General features: G+C 40.6%; 2 protein-coding genes across 2 annotated transcripts; both read left to right on the top strand.

Annotated features, from left to right (window-relative positions):
• Positions 1-3181: 3181 nt before the first annotated feature.
• Positions 3182-8127, top strand: LOC136282626 (tetratricopeptide repeat protein 28-like). Its single transcript, XM_066170307.1, has 6 exons — positions 3182-3548; positions 4410-6322; positions 6563-6894; positions 6958-7268; positions 7644-8062; positions 8122-8127. Exons 1-6 carry the CDS (start codon positions 3182-3184, stop codon positions 8125-8127), a joined length of 3348 nt encoding a protein of 1115 aa, XP_066026404.1.
• Positions 8128-8151: 24 nt separating this feature from the next.
• LOC136282627 (tetratricopeptide repeat protein 28-like) lies at positions 8152-16063 on the top strand. Its single transcript, XM_066170308.1, has 3 exons — positions 8152-10804; positions 10883-13761; positions 15046-16063. The coding sequence occupies exons 1-3, from the start codon at positions 8159-8161 to the stop codon at positions 15077-15079; spliced, it is 5559 nt and encodes a 1852-aa protein (XP_066026405.1). The 5' UTR covers positions 8152-8158; the 3' UTR covers positions 15080-16063.
• Positions 16064-17523: the final 1460 nt, after the last annotated feature.

A 17523-nucleotide genomic window follows, 5' to 3' on the forward strand; every position in this document is an offset into this window, starting at 1 on the left:
TCAAAGAGAAATGGGGGGAGGGGATGGTAAGGTAAATCTATGTTTCTGATATCAGTGGCTAAGGTCGTTCGCTTCTCTCAAAGTGAGGCAAAAGCTAACTTTGAAAACTTCGGAATGCAATCAGAAAAAAAATTGGGATGAATTCTCTTTCCAGTCGATAAATTTTCTATGATGACGTGACGATGAGCATTAAGGGGTGGTTGAAAAGCATCATAGTCACGTGATGCATTCTCTATCTACAAACTTCTTAAATTTCACTTTCGAAGGCGACGAACACAGTAAGTAATTTCTGTTCACTTTGTTCGATATTATAGTACAGTCGAACCTCGATTATCCGGACTCATCGGGACCTCGGTAAATAGTCCGGATAATCGAGAGTCCGGATAGTCGAAAATATGAATATTAATGAGATAGAAATGTGAAATAATTATCTGCTTATCTTTAATCAATAGAACGGCTAGCTTTCGCTTCGTAGGCATGTTTTTTATTTGAGTTTACGATCGATCGCTCGTGTGTTTACATAGCCCACGCGGAAGGAACTAATCAAAGATGAAATTCCCTTGGCAACAAAACAATTGAGCTAACCATATATCAGCTGAACGCATCAGAATATTTCTTTGTCTCGTCGCACTTTCGAATTTTGAAGAGCGCACAGGATAATACGCTGTTTCAACAGTCTTTTGAAAGGATTATTGGGCTTTTTGCGACTTTGAGTTTTCAAGATCACAACTAATTAATATTCATAGAAAAATTGGGACCAGAGAAGAAAGTCCGGATAATCGAATAGTCCGGATAATCGAGGTTGGACTGCAGTTTTACAGCTCGTGCGTTAGTTCTAATTCATTTAAAATGACGTAAGCGTAATCTGTTAGAACAGTGAGCTATTTCCTTGATGAATATCCAACATCGACGTTGTGGTCGCCTAAATAATTTATTACGGTGGAAGGAAAACTGTGGCATCAAGCGAATCAAAAGACAAATTTCAGAGAATCTGATATATCTTAGTGATATGTACGTAAATGCTTCTAAACTGCCTGAAAATCTCGTACTAAAATAATCACCCACGTGAACTTTATTTCTCTGAATAAATCTGATGTCTCCAAGTGGGCTGCCATCGAGCAGACTTCAAGCCGGAAGAATCTTGCTCGCGTTTGCAGGTAAAATGTTACTTGAGAAGCATAGACATGCGGTCTGTACGTTCCTCCAGTTGTTTCTTGAAGTGCTCTATGCTTAAAAATCCACAGAAAACGATAAAAGAAGGTTGATTTCCGCCTTGTCATCCAGTCTAGCTTTCAATCCGCGAGTTCGTTTCCCGACCAGCGGCTGGCTGATAAAGGCTAGACACAGATTTACGTCGGAGTTGGGCCTCGAGTTTCAAGTTCATGTGATTAAGACCTTGATTACGCTGAAGAATTTCTCTCTTTTCGAGTTCATGATAGGTGTTTTGTGTTGTAACTTAATAATTTAATAATAATAATCATTTATTCATTTCTAGTGCGCATCTTTACATGACAATGATCAGATGCGCATTCCTAAGTAAATATTATGTAAAAGAGAATTGAAGAAACTAAAGTATATATTATGTAGAAAGAGAAAATGCTAATAATATGCTAATAAAATCTCTATTAAGTATGTGCAAGACTAAAAGATAGGTCTTAAGATGAGTTTTAAAACTAGTAACACATGTGAATGAGCGAAGCTCACTAGGCAGAGAGTTCCACAATGACGGCGCCGCAACGATGAATGCCCGATCACCTAGCGTAGCCTTAGATTTCACTGATGGCATAGCTAGGAGTAGAGTATTAGAACCCCTGAGATTATAGCGTGATGCCTTTATACTAATTAAGGACCGTAGATACTGAGGGGCAAGGCCATGTAACGCCTTAAACGTGAGGAGAAGTACCTCGAAGTTGATGCGTGCCCTGATAGGCAACCAGTGCAAATTGCGCATTATTGGTGTTATATGACAAAACCTTGGCGCATTACATACCAGCCTAGCGGAAGCATTCAGAACTTTCTGAATTTTTCGCAAGCTGGCTGTTTGGCAGCCCATACAGTAGGCTATTGCAATAATCGATGCAGGACGTTATGAAAGCATGGACTAACGTCTCGGCCGTATCCTCTTGAGATTAATACTTGCGTATGCGTCGAATATTATACAAGTGGTAAAATGCAACAGAATAAAGCTTAGTGATAGGGCCAGACATAGTGAGCTGTGAATCGATTCATGATCCAAGGTTCCTAAGTACTGGAACAGGACTCACATTAGCAGAGCCCACCTTGATATTATCAATATTAACTTTGGTTAGCTGTTGCTTTGTGCCTAGTATAAGAAACTCTGTTTTGTCGTCATTTAGTATTAGAATGTCCGATATCATCTAGCTCCTGACATAACTTGTCAATGAAACAACCTGCATTTTTTTCGAAGGGAAAGTCGTGCCTCAGCATCGCCTTTATCTGGATTTCAATCACGAGGCCAAGAAATTTGAGACAGTTCTTGTAAGTAACTTTGTTGTTGTGAAACTGTTAGTTTATCATGTCAACAGCTTCTTTTGATTTTAACCAAATACCAGAATTTATCGGCTGATTTTGATCCCTAATTCCTCGCTAATTACAAAAACTTTCTAAAACGTGAATAATTATGATATATAAGACTGAGTAAGTCAAGCGAAACCGAATACATCAGGCTAATAACCTATGAGGACTGAGGGAAATTTTGGCGAGCTACCTGTCTTCAGAATGAACCGCATTTCTTTAGTAAGAAACTATTAAATCGAGTGGCTGCAAACGGATCTAACACAGTTGAATTAAATCCTCAGATTAAAGTTGTGTCATTCATTTCACTCGAACAATCCGAAAAAGTTCGTGATGGAAAACTCAGGATAACTTATGGAAAACTTCTCTGTGGCCTGGACTTTGGCTATACTTTTAACAGTTGGCACTTTCCTGTGAAAAGTAATGAATATTGAATCAAGCGGCTGCAAACGGATCTAACAAAGTTAAATTAAATCCTTACGCTGTCTCATTCATTTCATTCGAACTATCGGCAAAAGTTTGAAAATGGACAACGTAGAAGAACTTAAAGCAACCTTCTCGATGGTTATAGGGCGACGAGCTTGAATCGAAGACCCGTTTTCAACTTATCATAACAATCTATACGCTAATGTTCAAGGCGGCTTGCATGGCGTCCAATTACACATCAGCAGAAAGATATGCTAAGGAACTTCCTGATATGTACCATGCCTCTGGTGACACATTCGGAAATGGAAAAATGACTTTAATGATGGGAAAATTGTGTCAGAGCCGAAATGAATTTGAAAAGGCAATACAATATTATCAGGAGGCAGTTGATATGGCGAAGTGTACTGCTGACAAAAAAACGGAGGCAGATTGTTACTTTGCAATAGGAAATTTATCTTATTCGCGTAGCGAATATCACAAAGCTAAGAACTATTTCGAAAAAGCGCTGGCGATCACGGTGTCATATGGTGACAGAATTAGAGAAGCTATCATTTACGGAAACCAAGGAACAGTCGCTCAGTCGCTAGGTGAATACGACAAAGCTGAGAAATATTACAAGAAAGCACTTGAAATCAGAAAAGAGATTGGCGACAGAGAAGGAGAAGCAGCTGACTACGGAAACTTAAGAGCATTGTTTCATTCACTGTGTGAATACGAAAAGGCTAAAGAATACACCGAGAAAGCACTTGTAATCAGAAAGGAAATTGGCCACAGGGAGGGAGAGGCAGCTGACTACGGAAACTTAGGAGCATTGTTTCATTCACTGGGCGAATACGAAAAGGCTAAAGAATACATCGAGAAAGCACTTGCAATCAGAAAGGAAATTGGCGACAGGGAAGGAGAGGCAGCTGACTACGGAAACTTAGGAGCATTGTTTCATTCACTGGGCGAATACGAAAAGGCTAAAGAATACATCGAGAAAGCACTTGCAATCAGAAAGGAAATTGGCGACAGGGAAGGAGAGGCAGCTGACTACGGAAACTTAGGAGCATTGTTTTACTCACTGGGTGAATACGCAAAGGCTAAAGAATACATCGAGAAAGCACTTGCAGTCAGAAAGGAAATTGGCGACAGAGAAGGAGAAGCAGCTGCCTGCAGAAACTTAGCCTCATTGTTTCATTCATTCGGTCAATACGAAAAGGCTAAAGAATACACCGAGAATGCACTTCTCATCAGCAAAGAGATTGGCGACAGAAAGGGAGAAGCAACTGGTTACAGAAACTTGGGAACATTCTTTCATTCGCTACGTGAATACGAAGAGGCTAAAGAATACACCGAGCAAGCACTTGCCATCACGATGGAAATTGGCGACAGAGAGGGAGAAGCAGCTGACTACGGGAAATTAGGAACATTGTTTCGCTCACTGGGTGAATACCAAAAGGCTAAAGAATACATTGAGAAAGCACTTGCAATCAGAAAGGAAATTGGCGACAGAAAGGGAGAAGCAGCTGACTATGCACTTTTAGGGACATTGTTTTATTCACTGGGTGAATACAAAAAGGCTAAAGAATGCACCAAGAAAGCACTTGCAATCAGAAAGGAAATTGGCGACAGAAAGGGAGAAGCAGCTGACTACGGAAACTTAGGATCATTGTTTCATTTATTGAATGAATACGAAGAGGCTAAAGAATACACCGAGAAAGCACTTGCCATCAGCAAAGAGATTGGCGACAGAGAGGGAGAGGCAACTGGTTATGGAAAGTTGGGATCATTGTTTCATTCACTGCGTGAATACGAAAAGGCTAAAGAAAACACCGAGAAAGCTCTTGCAATCAGAAAGGGAATTGGCGACAGAGAGGGAGAGGCAACTGCCTACGGAAACTTAGGATCACTGTTTCATTCATTTGATCAATATGAAAAGGCTAAAGAATACATCGAGAAAGCACTTGCAATCAGAAAGGAAATTGGTGACAGAGAGGGAGAAGCAACTGGTTATGGACAGTTGGGATCATTGTTTCATTCACAGTGTGAATACGAAAAGGCTAAAGAATACACCGAGAAAGAACTTCCAATAAGAAAGGAAATTGGCGACAGAGATGGAGAAGCAGCTGCCTACGGAAACTTAGGATCATTGTTTCGTTTATTAGATCAATACGAAAAGGCTAAAGAATACACCAAGAAAGCACTTGCAATTAGAAAGGAAATCGGCGACAGAAAGGGAGAAGCAACTGTTTATAGAGAATTGGGATCATTGTTTTATTCACTGTGTGAGTACCAAAAGGCTAAAGAATATGCCGAGAAAGCACTTGCCATCAGCAAAGAGATTGGCGACAGAGACGGAGAAGGAACTGACTATGAAAACCTGGGATCATTATTTCAGTCACTATGTGAATATGAAAAGGCTAAAGAATACACGGAGACAGCTCTTGCAATCAGAAAGGAAATTGGCGACAGAGAGGGAGAAGCAGCTGGTTATGGAAAGTTAGGATCATTGTTTCATTCACTGTGTGAATACGAAAATGCTAAAGAATACACTGAGAAAGCACTTGCCATCAGCAAACAGATTGGCGACAGAGAGGGAGAAGCAACTGGCTATGTAAACTTGGGATTATTGTTTCAAGCACTATGTGAATACGAAAAGGCTAAAGAATACACGGAGACAGCTCTTGCAATCAGAAAGGAAATTGGCGACAGAGAGGGAGTAGCAACCGGTTATGGAAAGTTGGGATCATTGTTTCATTCACTGTGTGAATACGAAAAGGCTAAAGAATACACGGTGACAGCACTTACAATCAGAAAGGAAATTGGCGACAGAAAAGGAGAAGCAACTGACTACGGAAACTTAGGAACATTATTTCATTCAATGGGTCAATACGAAAAGGCTAAATCGTACACCGAGAGAGCACTCGCAATAAGAATGGAAATTGGCGACAGAAAGGGAGAAGCAGCTGACTACGGAAAGTTAGGAACATTGTTTCAGTCACTGGGCGAATGCGAAAAGGCTAAAGAATACACCGAGAAAGCACTTGCAATCAGAAAGGAAATTGGCGACAAAAAGGGAGAAGCAGCTGACTACGGAAACTTAGGATCATTGTTTGAGTCACTGTGTGAATACCAAAAGGCTAAAGAATACACCGAGAAAGCTCTTGCAATTACAAAAGAAATTGGCGACAGAGAGGGAGAAGCAGCTGCCTACGGAAACTTAGGACCATTGTTTCACTCACTGGGTGAATACGAAAAGGCTAAAGAACACACGGAGAGAGCACTTGCAATCAGAATGAAAATTGGCGACAGCAAGGGAGAAGCAGCTGACTACGGAAACTTAGGAACATTATTTCATTCACTGGGTGAATACGAAAAGGCTAAAGAATACACCGAGAAAGCACTTGCAATCAAAATGAAAATTGGCGACAGAAAGGGAGAAGCAGCTGCCTACGGAAACCTAGGATCATTGTTTCATTCATTGGGTCAATACGATAAGGCTGAAGAATTTACTGAGAAATCAGTTGCAATCACAAAGGAAATTGGCGACGGAAAGGGAGAAGTAACTGGTTATATAAGGTTAGGATTATTTTTTCATTCACTGTTTAAATATGAAAAGGCTGAAGAATACACAGAGAAAGCACTTGCCATCAGCAAACAGATTGGCGACGGAGCGGGAGAAGCAACTGCCTACGGAAACTTGGGATCATTGTTTCAGGCACTATGTGAATACGAAAAGGCTAAAGAATACACGGAGAAAGCTCTTGCAATCACAAAGAAAATTGGCGACAGAGACGGAGAAGCAGCTAACTACGGAAAATTAGGAACATTGTTTCATTCACTGGGTGAATACGAAAAGGCTAAAGAATACACGAAGAAAGCACTTTCGATCAGAAAGGAAATTGGCGACAGAAAGGGAGAAGCAGCTGACTACGGAAACTTAGGAACATTGTTTCATTCACTGGGTAAATACAAAAAAGCTAAAGAATACACCGAGAAAGCACTTACAATCAGAAAGGAAATTGGCGACAGAAAGGGAGAAGCAACTGGTTACGGAAACTTAGGATCATTGTCTCACTCATTGGGTGAATACGAAAAGGCTAAAGAATACACCGAGAAAGCACTTGCCATCAGCAAACAGATTGGCGACTGGGAGGGAGAAGCAACTGGTTTCAGAAGATTGGGATCATTGTTTCATTCACTGTGTGAATACGAAAAGGCTAAAGAATACACGGAGAAAGCTCTTGCACTCAATAAGAAAATTGGCGACAGAAAGGAAGAAGCAGCTGACTACGGAAACTTAGCATCATTGTTTCAGTCACTGGGTGAATACGAAAAGGCTAAAGAATACACCGAGAAAGCTCTTGCAATCAGAAAGGAAATTGGCGACAGAAAGGGAAAAGCAGCTGACTACGGAAACTTAGGAACATTGTTTCATTCACTGGGAAAATACAAAAAAGCTAGAGAATTCACCGAGAAAGCACTTACAATCAGAAAGGAAATTGGCGACAGAAAGGGAGAAGCAACTGGTTACGGAAACTTAGGATCATTGTCTCACTCATTGGGTGAATACGAAAAGGCTAAGGAATACACCGAGAAAGCACTTGCAATCAGAAAGGAAATTGGCGACAGAAAGGGAGAAGCAGCTGACTACGGAAACTTAGGAACATTGTTTCATTCACTGGGTAAATACAAAAAAGCTAAAGAATACACCGAGAAAGCACTTACAATCCGAAAGGAAATTGGCGACAGAAAGGGAGAAGCAACTGGTTATGGAAACTTAGGATCATTGTCTCACTCATTGGGTGAATACGAAAAGGCTAAAGAATACACCGAGAAAGCACTTGCAATCAGAAAGAAAATTGGCGACAGAAAGGGAGAAGCAACTGGTTTCAGAAGCTTGGGATCATTGTTTCATTCACTGTGCGAATATGAAAAGGCTAAAGAATACATGGAGAAAGCTCTTGCACTTAATAAGAAAATTGGCGACAGAAAGGAAGAAGCAGCTGACTACGGAAACTTAGCATCGTTGTTTCAGTCACTGGGTGAATACCAAAAGGCTAAAGAATACACCGAGAAAGCTCTTGCAATCAGAAAGGAGATTGGCGACAGGGAGGGAGTAGCAGCTGATTATGAAAACTTAGGAACATTGTTTCATTCACTGGGTGAATACGAAAGGGCTAAAGAATACACCGAGGAAGCACTTACAATCAGAATGGAAATTGGTGACAGAAAGGGAGAAGCAGCTGACTACGGAAACTTAGCATCACTGTTTCAGTCACTGAGTGAATACGAAAAGGCTAAAGAATACACCGAGAAAGCACTTGCAATCAGAAAGAAAATTGGCGACAGAGAGGGAGAAGCAGCTGATTATGAAAACTTAGGAACATTGTGTCATTCACTGTGTGAATACGAAAAGGCTAAAGAATACACCGAGAAAGCAATTGCAATCAGAATGGAAATTGGTGACAGAAAGGGAGAAGCAGCTGACTATGGAAACTTAGGGACATTGTTTCACTCACTGGGTAAATACGAAAAGGCTAAAGAATACACTGAGAAAGCACTTGGGATCAGAAAGGAAATTGGTGACAGAGAGGGAGAAGCAGCTGACTACGAAAACTTAGGATCATTGTTTCATACATTGGGTCAATACAAAAAGGCTAAAGAATACACTGAGAAAGCTCTTTCAATCAGAAAGAAAATTGGCGACAGAAAGGGAGAAGCAGCTGATTATGGAACCTTAGGAAAAGTTTTTCATTCCCTGGGTGAATATCAAAAGGCTAAAGAATACACCGAGAAAGCACTTGCACTTAGAAAGGAAATTGGTGACAAAAAGGGAGAAGCAGGTGCCTACGGAAACTTAGGATCACTGTTCCACTCACTGGGTGAATACGAAAAGGCTAAAGAATACACTGAGAGAGCACTTGCAGTCAGAAAGGAAATTGGCGACAGAGAAGGAGAAGGAGCTGCCTACGGAAACTTAGGATCATTGTTTCATACATTGGGTCAATACGAAAAGGCTAAAGAATACACTGAGAAAGCTCTTTCAATCAGAAAGAAAATTGGCGACAGAAAGGGAGAAGCAGCTGATTATGGAACTTTAGGAAAAGTTTTTCATTCCCTGGGTGAATATGAAAAGGCTAAAGAATACACCGAGAAAGCACTTGCACTTAGAAAGGAAATTGGTGACAAAAAGGGAGAAGCAGGTGCCTACGGAAACTTAGGATCACTGTTTCACTCACTGGGTGAATACGAAACGGCTAAAGAATACACCGAAAAAGCACTTGCAATCAGAAAGGAAATTGGCGACAGAGAGGGAGAAGCAGCTGGTTATGGAAAGTTAGGATCATTCTTTTATTCACTGCGTGAATACGAAAAGGCTAAAGAATACACCGAGAAAGCACTTGCCATCAGCAAAGAAAATGGCGACAGAGACGGAGAAGCAACTGGCTATGGAAACTTGGGATCATTGTTTCAGGCACTATGTGAATACAAAAAGGCTAAAGAATACACCGAGAAAGCACTTGCAATTAAAATGGAAATTGGCGACAGAGAGGGAGAAGCAGCTGAATACGAAAACTTGGGAACATTGTTTCACTCACTGGGGGAATACAAAAAGGCTAAAGAATACACCGAGAAAGCACTTGCAATCAGAAAGGAAATTGGCGACAGAAAGGGAGAAGCAACTGTCTACGGAAACTTAGGATCATTGTTTCATTCCCTTGGTCAACACGAAAATGCTAAAGAATACACCGAGAAAGCACTTGCAATCAGAAAAGAAATTGGCGACAGAAAGGGAGAAGCAGCTGACTATGGAAACTTAGGGACATTGTTTCACTCACTAGTTGAACACAAAAAGAGTAAAGAATACACTGAGAAAGCACTTGCAATCAGAATGGAAATTGGCGACAGAAAGGGAGAGGCAGATGACTACGGAAGGTTAGGGACGTTGTTTTCCTCACTGGCTGAATACGAAAAGGCTAAAGAATACACCGCGAAAGCACTTGCAATCAGAAAGGAAATTGGCGACAGAAAGGGAGAAGCAGATGACTACAGAAATTTAGGATCACTGCATCACTCACTGGGTGAATACGGAAAGGCGAAAGAATACACCGAGAAAGCACTGGCAATTAGAAAGGAAATCGGCGACAGAAAAGGAGAAGCAGCTGACTACAGACACTTAGGATCACTGTCTCACTCACTGGATGAATACAAAAAGGCTAAAGAATGCACCAAGAAAGCACTTGCAATCAGAAAGGAAATTGGCGACAGAGAGGGAGAAGCAGATGACTACAGAAATTTAGGATCACTGCATCACTCACTGGGTGAATACGGAAAGGCGAAAGAATACACCGAGAAAGCACTAGCAATCAGAAAGGAAATTGGCGACAGAAAGGGAGAAGCAGCTGCCTACGGAAATTTAGGGTCATTGTTTTCCTCACTGGGTGAATACGAAAAGGCTAAAGAATGCACCAAGAAAGCACTTGCAATCAGAAAGGAAATTGGCGACAGAAAGGGAGAAGCTACTGAATATGGAAACTTAGGATCATTGGTTCTTAAATTGGGTGAATACAAAAAGGCTAAAAAATACACCGAGAAGGCACTTGCCATCAGCAAAGAGATTGGCGACAGACACGGAGAAGGAACTGGGTACGGAAACTTGGGATTATTGTTTCAGGCACTGTGTGAATACGAAAAGGCAAGAGAATACACGGAGAAGGCTCTTGCAATCAGAAAGAAAATTGGCGACAGAAAGGGAGAAGCAGATGATTATGGAAACTTAGGAACATTGTTTCATTCACTGGGTGAATACATTAAGGCTAAAGAATACACCGAGAAAGCACTTGCAATCAGAAAGGAAATTGGCGACAGAAAGGGAGAAGCAGATGATTATGGAAACTTAGGAACATTGTTTCATTCACTGGGTGAATACATAAAGGCTAAAGAATACACCGAGAAAGCACTTGCAATCAGAAAGGAAATTGGCGACAGAAAGGGAGAAGCAGATGACTACGGAAAGTTAGAATCACTATATCACTCACTGGGTGAATACGAAAAGGCTGAAGAATACACCGAGAAAGCACTTGCAATCAGAAAGGAAATTGGCGACAGAAAGGGAGAAGCAGCTGCCTACGGAAACTTAGGATCATTGTTTCATACATTGGGTCAATACGAAAAGGCTAAAGAATACACCGAGAAAGCAGTTGCCATCACAAAGGAAATTGGTGACAGAAAGGGTGAAGGAACTGGCTACGCAAACTTAGGATTATCGTTTCATTCACTGTTTGAATACAAAGAGGCTAAAAAATACACCGAGAAAGCGCTTGCAATCAGAAAAGAAATTGGCGACAGAAAGGGAGAAGCAGGTGCGTACGGAAACTTAGGATTATTGTTTCAGTCACTGGGTGAATTCGAAAAGGCTGAAGAATACATTGAGAAAGCACTTCTAATCAGAAAGGAAATTGGTGACAGAAAGGGAGAGGCAGATGACTACGGAAATTTAGGATCATTGTTTTCCTCATTGGGTGAATACGAAAAGGCTAAAGAATACACCGAGAAAGCACTTGCAATCAGAAAGGAAATTGGCGACAGAAAGGGAAAAGCAGCTGACTACGGAAACTTAGGATCATCGTTTTATTCACTGGGTGAATTTGAAAAGGCTAAAGAATACACTGAGAAAGCACTTCTAATCAGAAAGGAAATTGGTGATAAAAAGGGAGAAGCAGCTGACTACAGAAAGTTAGGGTCATTGTTCCAGTTACTGGGTGAATACGAAAAGGCTAAAGAGTACACCGAGAAAGCACTTGCAATCAGAAAGGAAATTGGCGACAGAAAGGGAGAAGCAAGTGACTACGGAAACTTAAGAACATTGTTTCATTCCCTGGGTGAATACGAAAAGGCTAAAGAATACGCTGAGAAAGCACTTGCAATCAGAAAGGAAATTGGCGACAGAAAGGGAGAAGCAGCTGCTTACGGAAACTTAGGGACATTGTTTCACTCACTAAATAAATACGAAAGGGCTAAAGAATACATGGAGAAGGCTCTTGCAATCAGAAAGGAAATTGGCGACAGAGAGGGAGAAGCAGCTGACTACGGAAATCTTGCAGCATTGTTTCGCTCACTGGATAAAAACGAAAAGGTTAAAGAATACACCGAGAAAGCACTTGCAATCAGAAAGGAAATTGGCGACAGAAAGGGAGAAGCAGCTGAGCACGTGAACTTAGGAATATCGTTTAATTCACTGCGTGAACTTGATAAAGCTGAAAAACATTTTAGCGAGGCTATCTCAATTTCCAAAGTCATTGGACAAGATTTGATTGAGTCTTTAGGTCTTAGCGGTCTAATGGCTGTGAAGTTGGCTCAGTCTAATTTCAAAGAAGCGTCTTCAAATTTTTTTCAATCTATTAGGAAATTAGAAAAATTGCGAAACTTCGCAAAAGACAGTGATTACTTGAAAATATCCATGATGGAGAAGCATGGTACCTTTCATTATGAGTTTCTCAGTAAATTGCTTTCTGCTACCGAGAGTCCTGAACTTTCTCTTTACTTTGAAGAACTCAGACGGGCAAGAGCTCTAGCGGAATTGATGACGGCTCAATATTCTGCTAAACAGACCCAGTTTTCAGGTGATCCACAATCATTGTTTAGCATCCATGATATCATTAAAAGAGAAGCAAATTGTACTTTTGTTTACCTTTCGGTTGATGATAGAGATGTGCGGATTTGGATTCTCAAAACAAGCGGACAGATTCTTTTCCGGCGTGAAAAGGGAATGGATTCAGACAGTTTTGGAAATGCCGGGTCAGTCCCCAACCCGAAAGTGCTTTTTTCAGAGAGTTTCCGCCACTTTGCCATCCTACCCACAAAGAATTACGAAGATCGCTCTTTAAATGACGAACCTGATCTAAAGTTATCTGGCGATGTTTGGCGATCGCCTCTATCCCACGATGAAACTGAGGATACGAAAACACGTCTGCGTTTGTTCTACAAGCTAATTATCGCTCCTGTGGCCGATTTATTGAAAGAACCTGAAATTATCATTGTCCCTGACAGCTGTATGTACCAAGTGCCATTTGCAGCCTTACTTGACGAAGGAGGAAGATATTTGTCTGACAAATTCAGGATCCGCATCGTTCCTTCTTTGACGGTCCTTAAAGTCATTCAGGATAGTCCTTCAAACTATCACAGTAACACTGGGGCACTGATAGTGGGTGAGCCTGAAGTGAGAGAAGTGATTTACAAGGGAAAGCAAATGATCCTTGATCCATTACCAGGTGCAAGAAAAGAAGCTGAAATGATTGGAAAAATGCTTGGCGTCCTCCCACTGTTAGGGAAAGATGCAACAAAGGAGGCAGTTCTTGAACAGATGAAGTCAGTTGCGTTGATACATTTTGCTGCTCACGGAAATCATGATAGAGGAGAAATAGCACTTTCCCCTGTCAGTACCACTAACAGTACTCCACAAGAAGAAGAATACCTTTTGACGATGGCTGATGTATCAAAAGTTCAACTTCGAGCTAAACTGGTAGTTCTAAGCTGTTGTCATAGTGGGCGCGGAGACATTAAAGTCGAAGGAGTAATTGGAATCGCTCGAGCGTTCTTAGGATCCGGTGCTCGGTCGGTGTTAGTTGCGCGGTGGGCCTTGGACGACGAATCAACGGAGCAGTTCATGAAATGTTTTTACGAACACTTGTTCCGTGGTGAGAGTGCCAGTGAATCTCTTCACGAGGTCAGAAAGTGGATGAGAGGTAACCCCAAGTATTCTGATGTGATGAAATGGGCTCCGTTCATGCTGATTGGAGATAATGTAACATTGAGGTAAGTTTTAAGGAAAAGGGGAAAGATTTGTATTGAAAAAACTGCAAAGGAGATCACACTCAGAATGGGAATCTACTGAGGCCTAAATCTACTGTTTATGACATGTTAGAAGGAACCCAGATTTAAATATAAAATCACCCATTTTGTAGCAGGTCAGGGAGACACTCGGGTTTTGGATGCGCCTGTTCATTGATATCATCTTAGAGTGTACAGGGAGATATTGTAGCCCATTGTCTCAAATATTACGATTTGGACATGAAAGTCGCCTTAAAGATTCACACGCCCCCCCCCCCTCCCCCCTCATTTATTTCATGTTATGGAGTAAAGAAAGTATATAAGCTGGTTACGGTAAAGGAAGGATTCGTGTTGCATCTCATATAGTTCCCAGATGTATTTTTACTATTGTTAGAAAGAGGAAGAGACAAATGGAAGAGTATCTTAAATGACGGAAGGAAATAAGTTACTGATGGACGTAGAGGGTCTTAATTCCAAAGCGAGCTGCCACGAGTAAATTCTATTTAATTCTGCGTCAAATTTCTTTGCCAAAGGCCTCTCAGTATCTGAAGTTCACAGCGACTAAACCTGTTATAACCGCAGAAATTCTTGGAAGAAATATATTGAATTGACCCAACAATAACTTTACCGACGAATCAATTCACGATTTTACAACTCCTTTGCTAATGGTGAAGAATATATGAAAGTCATATATTTGAACTGCGGATAAAGACGTTAATGAAAGTGATCCTCGCAGTAATGTGCACTACTTAGGCAGTAGTGAAAATAAGGCCTGAAAAAAAAAATTCAGGCCTGTACGGGATTTGAACCCATGACCTCTGCGATACCGGTGCAGCGCTCTACCAATTGAGCTAACAAGCCAACTGGGAGCTGGTCATGAAGTTGGTTCTAAATAAACCCGTGAAGTGATGAATAAATGGTAAAGAATATATGAAAGTCATATATTTGAACTGCGGATAAAGACGTTAATGAAAGTGATCCTCGCAGTAATGTGCACAACTTAGGCAGTAGTGAAAATAAGGCCTGAAAAAAAAATTCAGGCCTGTACGGGATTTGAACCCATGACCTCTGCGATACCGGTGCAGCGCTCTACCAATTGAGCTAACAAGCCAACTGGGAGCTGATCATGAAGTTGGTTCTAAATAAACCCATGAAGTGATGAATTTTTTTTTTCAGGCCTTATTTTCACTACTGCCTAAGTAGTGCACATTACTGCGAGGATCACTTTCATTAACGTCCTTTGCTAATATTGTTAATCTTATCTTACAGGAAAGAAGACATAATCTGCAAGGTTCAAAACTGATCAGCAAATCTTGTACCCTCAGTGAAGCTGACGTCTTTGAAGACCATCATCTTTGCATCTACCGTATGAAACAGAACATTTCGTTTGATATAACCGAATTTTTTTTTTAGCAAAGCAAGTAATAGTGTTAAGGATTTCTCTTTAGCATTCAGGCATGTTTGTCACTGAGATGTTAGGACTAATTTTCGTGAGAGGCCCTCTATTGTCTACACAGCCTGAGCAATAAGTTTTTACAACTGGGATGAGTCAGTAACTTTTGAATAATCTAACGAAAAGGTTATCATTGTGATTTATGAACCAGAATGGTTCATCAGCCTTCTCACAAAGAAAAATAACCGATATCTAGGAATTTAGGATGAAATATTTTTTCCAGAGGTTTTCCAGTATACGTTTTTTCATTCTGTAAGCGAGATGCCTTGAAATATTAGACTTTTTAAGGCTGGAACGAACTTTGGAATCGATTCGTCGAAAAAATGCATGGTTCGTTAGTTTAGCTAGTCATTGTAGAATTTTAGAATACTTTAGAAGTTAACCCCATCTACATATGAATCATGGGGCCAGCGATGCAACTGGACAATTCAATTATCAAGTACTTATTTTGTTCAACAGGTCACTCGACCATTCTGTTTTTATTGTAATGAGTCAGATTGGAGTTTCCGGTACCTAAAAGCTAGTTAATTTTTTACCTCATTGTAGGACTAGTTACAATAAGGAAGCTGAGCCCAGCTATATATCGAACAAGGGGGCCAGAAATTCAATCATAGTATTCTGTTATCAAACACAGATTTTGTTGAATGGGTCACTGGACCATTCGTTTTAATTGTCATCGGTTACATTTTAATTTTTTGTATCATAAATAAAAGCACATGTTACCCGGACATAAAGTTTTAGTTTTTGTCATTAATTTCGCTCTGTAGTCGAGCTAATTTTAACGAAGCCGTGTATTTCGTCGGGTCTTTACCAACTCAAATGCTAAGAAGAAAAAACAGGGCTGCATTATTTTATTGTTCAAATGAAACCTATGTTACAAGTGAGAATGACTTTTGACATTGTAAACAACACTTGATACCAAAGCCGTTTTCAACATGTTTATGCGAATGCACATGCAATCCGACTTCACGTGATCAGCAACACAAGACCAACCGGAATTAGTACTGTATCATTACATCCTTGAATCTGTGAAATTGTGGGACAAAAGTCTGACCTGACTTCCATTCATCCGAACCGTGTTGTTTGAATCGTTTACGTGATATTTCAAAAGTTTGTCTCTGTTATACCGCAGGGGTTTTCATTATTGTAAAAGCGAAATTTCGGTGAACAAAACTCTTTGAAAATGTCATGCATCTTTATCTACCGACGCGACTGTATTGCCTTAGTCTCCACCTTGACCAAAAGTTGCAAGTTTCGTCAGTTGAGCCGTTTTTGCTTTGCATCACTGTAAAGAGCGTTATTTGCCAACTGAAATACTTTATCAGCGTGTTTCTTGCAGCCTTCGTCACAATCACTTGGTATGTTAATGGCAATGTTCACCTGATGATGGCTTTCCTGTCGCTGCGCGGTAATTTTCACCTTTTGATAATTCACTCCAAACGAAGGGATGCCGCTGTTTTGAAACCCTAGATTTAATCCAAAGCTTTCTGATTTGCTTGTTCGACTGCTTTTTACGGTCTCCACATCTTGCGCTATTGTCATGACCAAATCTTTTTTCTGTGTACGAGTTTGTCCTGGATTGTAGATAACTTGCTTCGTTTCAGGATCAAACATTGCAGGAACAAGCTCACAAGCTACCATTGGAACCCTTCCATGTGTAAACACGTATAGAAGAAGAACAATTTTGAACCAGCAAAACTCACAAAGCGAAACAGAAGCCATTGCTGCGAATTTGTTGTGGCAGTGAGATCTGAAAAATGAAAGTAATTTACATAAGATCTGTTGCGTTACCTTGATAAACCGGAAACGGCTCTTCAGGGAAGCTTCCCAGAATAAGGAAAAACAAGAGAACACCGCCTTCATGTATGCTATGCATAGGATAAAAACCTATTTCTTTGCGCTCAAACCCATTGCAGATCAAGGCAAGAATGAGTCCCGGAGATGCCAGGGAAACTCTTCCTTGATTTATAGACACAGAATACGGACGGTTTCCAACCGGAAAGGGGAAATTGTCAGGAAAGTGCTTGAACAGCGTGAATACAGAATCAAAGCAATTCATGGAATCTACGTTATACTTGCTGCGTGACCTTTGATAAACGAGAAGCTTAGTAATAGGCTCGATCGGTACGGGTTTTTTCCCAGAAATAACACAAAGTGTTTAACCCCACAAACCAGTTCTTGCTTATCTTTTCTTTCGAATAAAACTTAGTTGAAAAAAACTTGCATGATGCCTGTGAGATTCGTCCTTGTAAATAATTTAACAGAAAGAGAATGATTTGAAACTAGAAATAATC

This window comes from Pocillopora verrucosa, chromosome 7 (genome assembly GCF_036669915.1).
Source record: "Pocillopora verrucosa isolate sample1 chromosome 7, ASM3666991v2, whole genome shotgun sequence".
NCBI classification, from domain to species: domain Eukaryota; kingdom Metazoa; phylum Cnidaria; class Anthozoa; order Scleractinia; family Pocilloporidae; genus Pocillopora; species Pocillopora verrucosa.

Bases quoted from the DNA above. Each gene is read 5' to 3' on its own strand.
- LOC136282626 (XM_066170307.1), top strand. From the start codon at position 3,182: ATGGCGTCCAATTACACATCAGCAGAAAGATATGCTAAGGAACTTCCT. The intron at 6,323-6,562 runs GCTAAAGAATAC...AAATATGAAAAG, and splicing joins CACTGGGTGAATACGAAAAG to GCTGAAGAATACACAGAGAA. The intron at 7,269-7,643 runs GTGAATACGAAA...AATACAAAAAAG, and splicing joins ATCATTGTTTCAGTCACTGG to CTAAAGAATACACCGAGAAA.
- LOC136282627 (XM_066170308.1), top strand. From the start codon at position 8,159: ATGGAAATTGGTGACAGAAAGGGAGAAGCAGCTGACTACGGAAACTTA. The intron at 10,805-10,882 runs ATTGGCGACAGA...GAATACATAAAG, and splicing joins CACTTGCAATCAGAAAGGAA to GCTAAAGAATACACCGAGAA. The intron at 13,762-15,045 runs GTAAGTTTTAAG...CTTATCTTACAG, and splicing joins GGAGATAATGTAACATTGAG to GAAAGAAGACATAATCTGCA.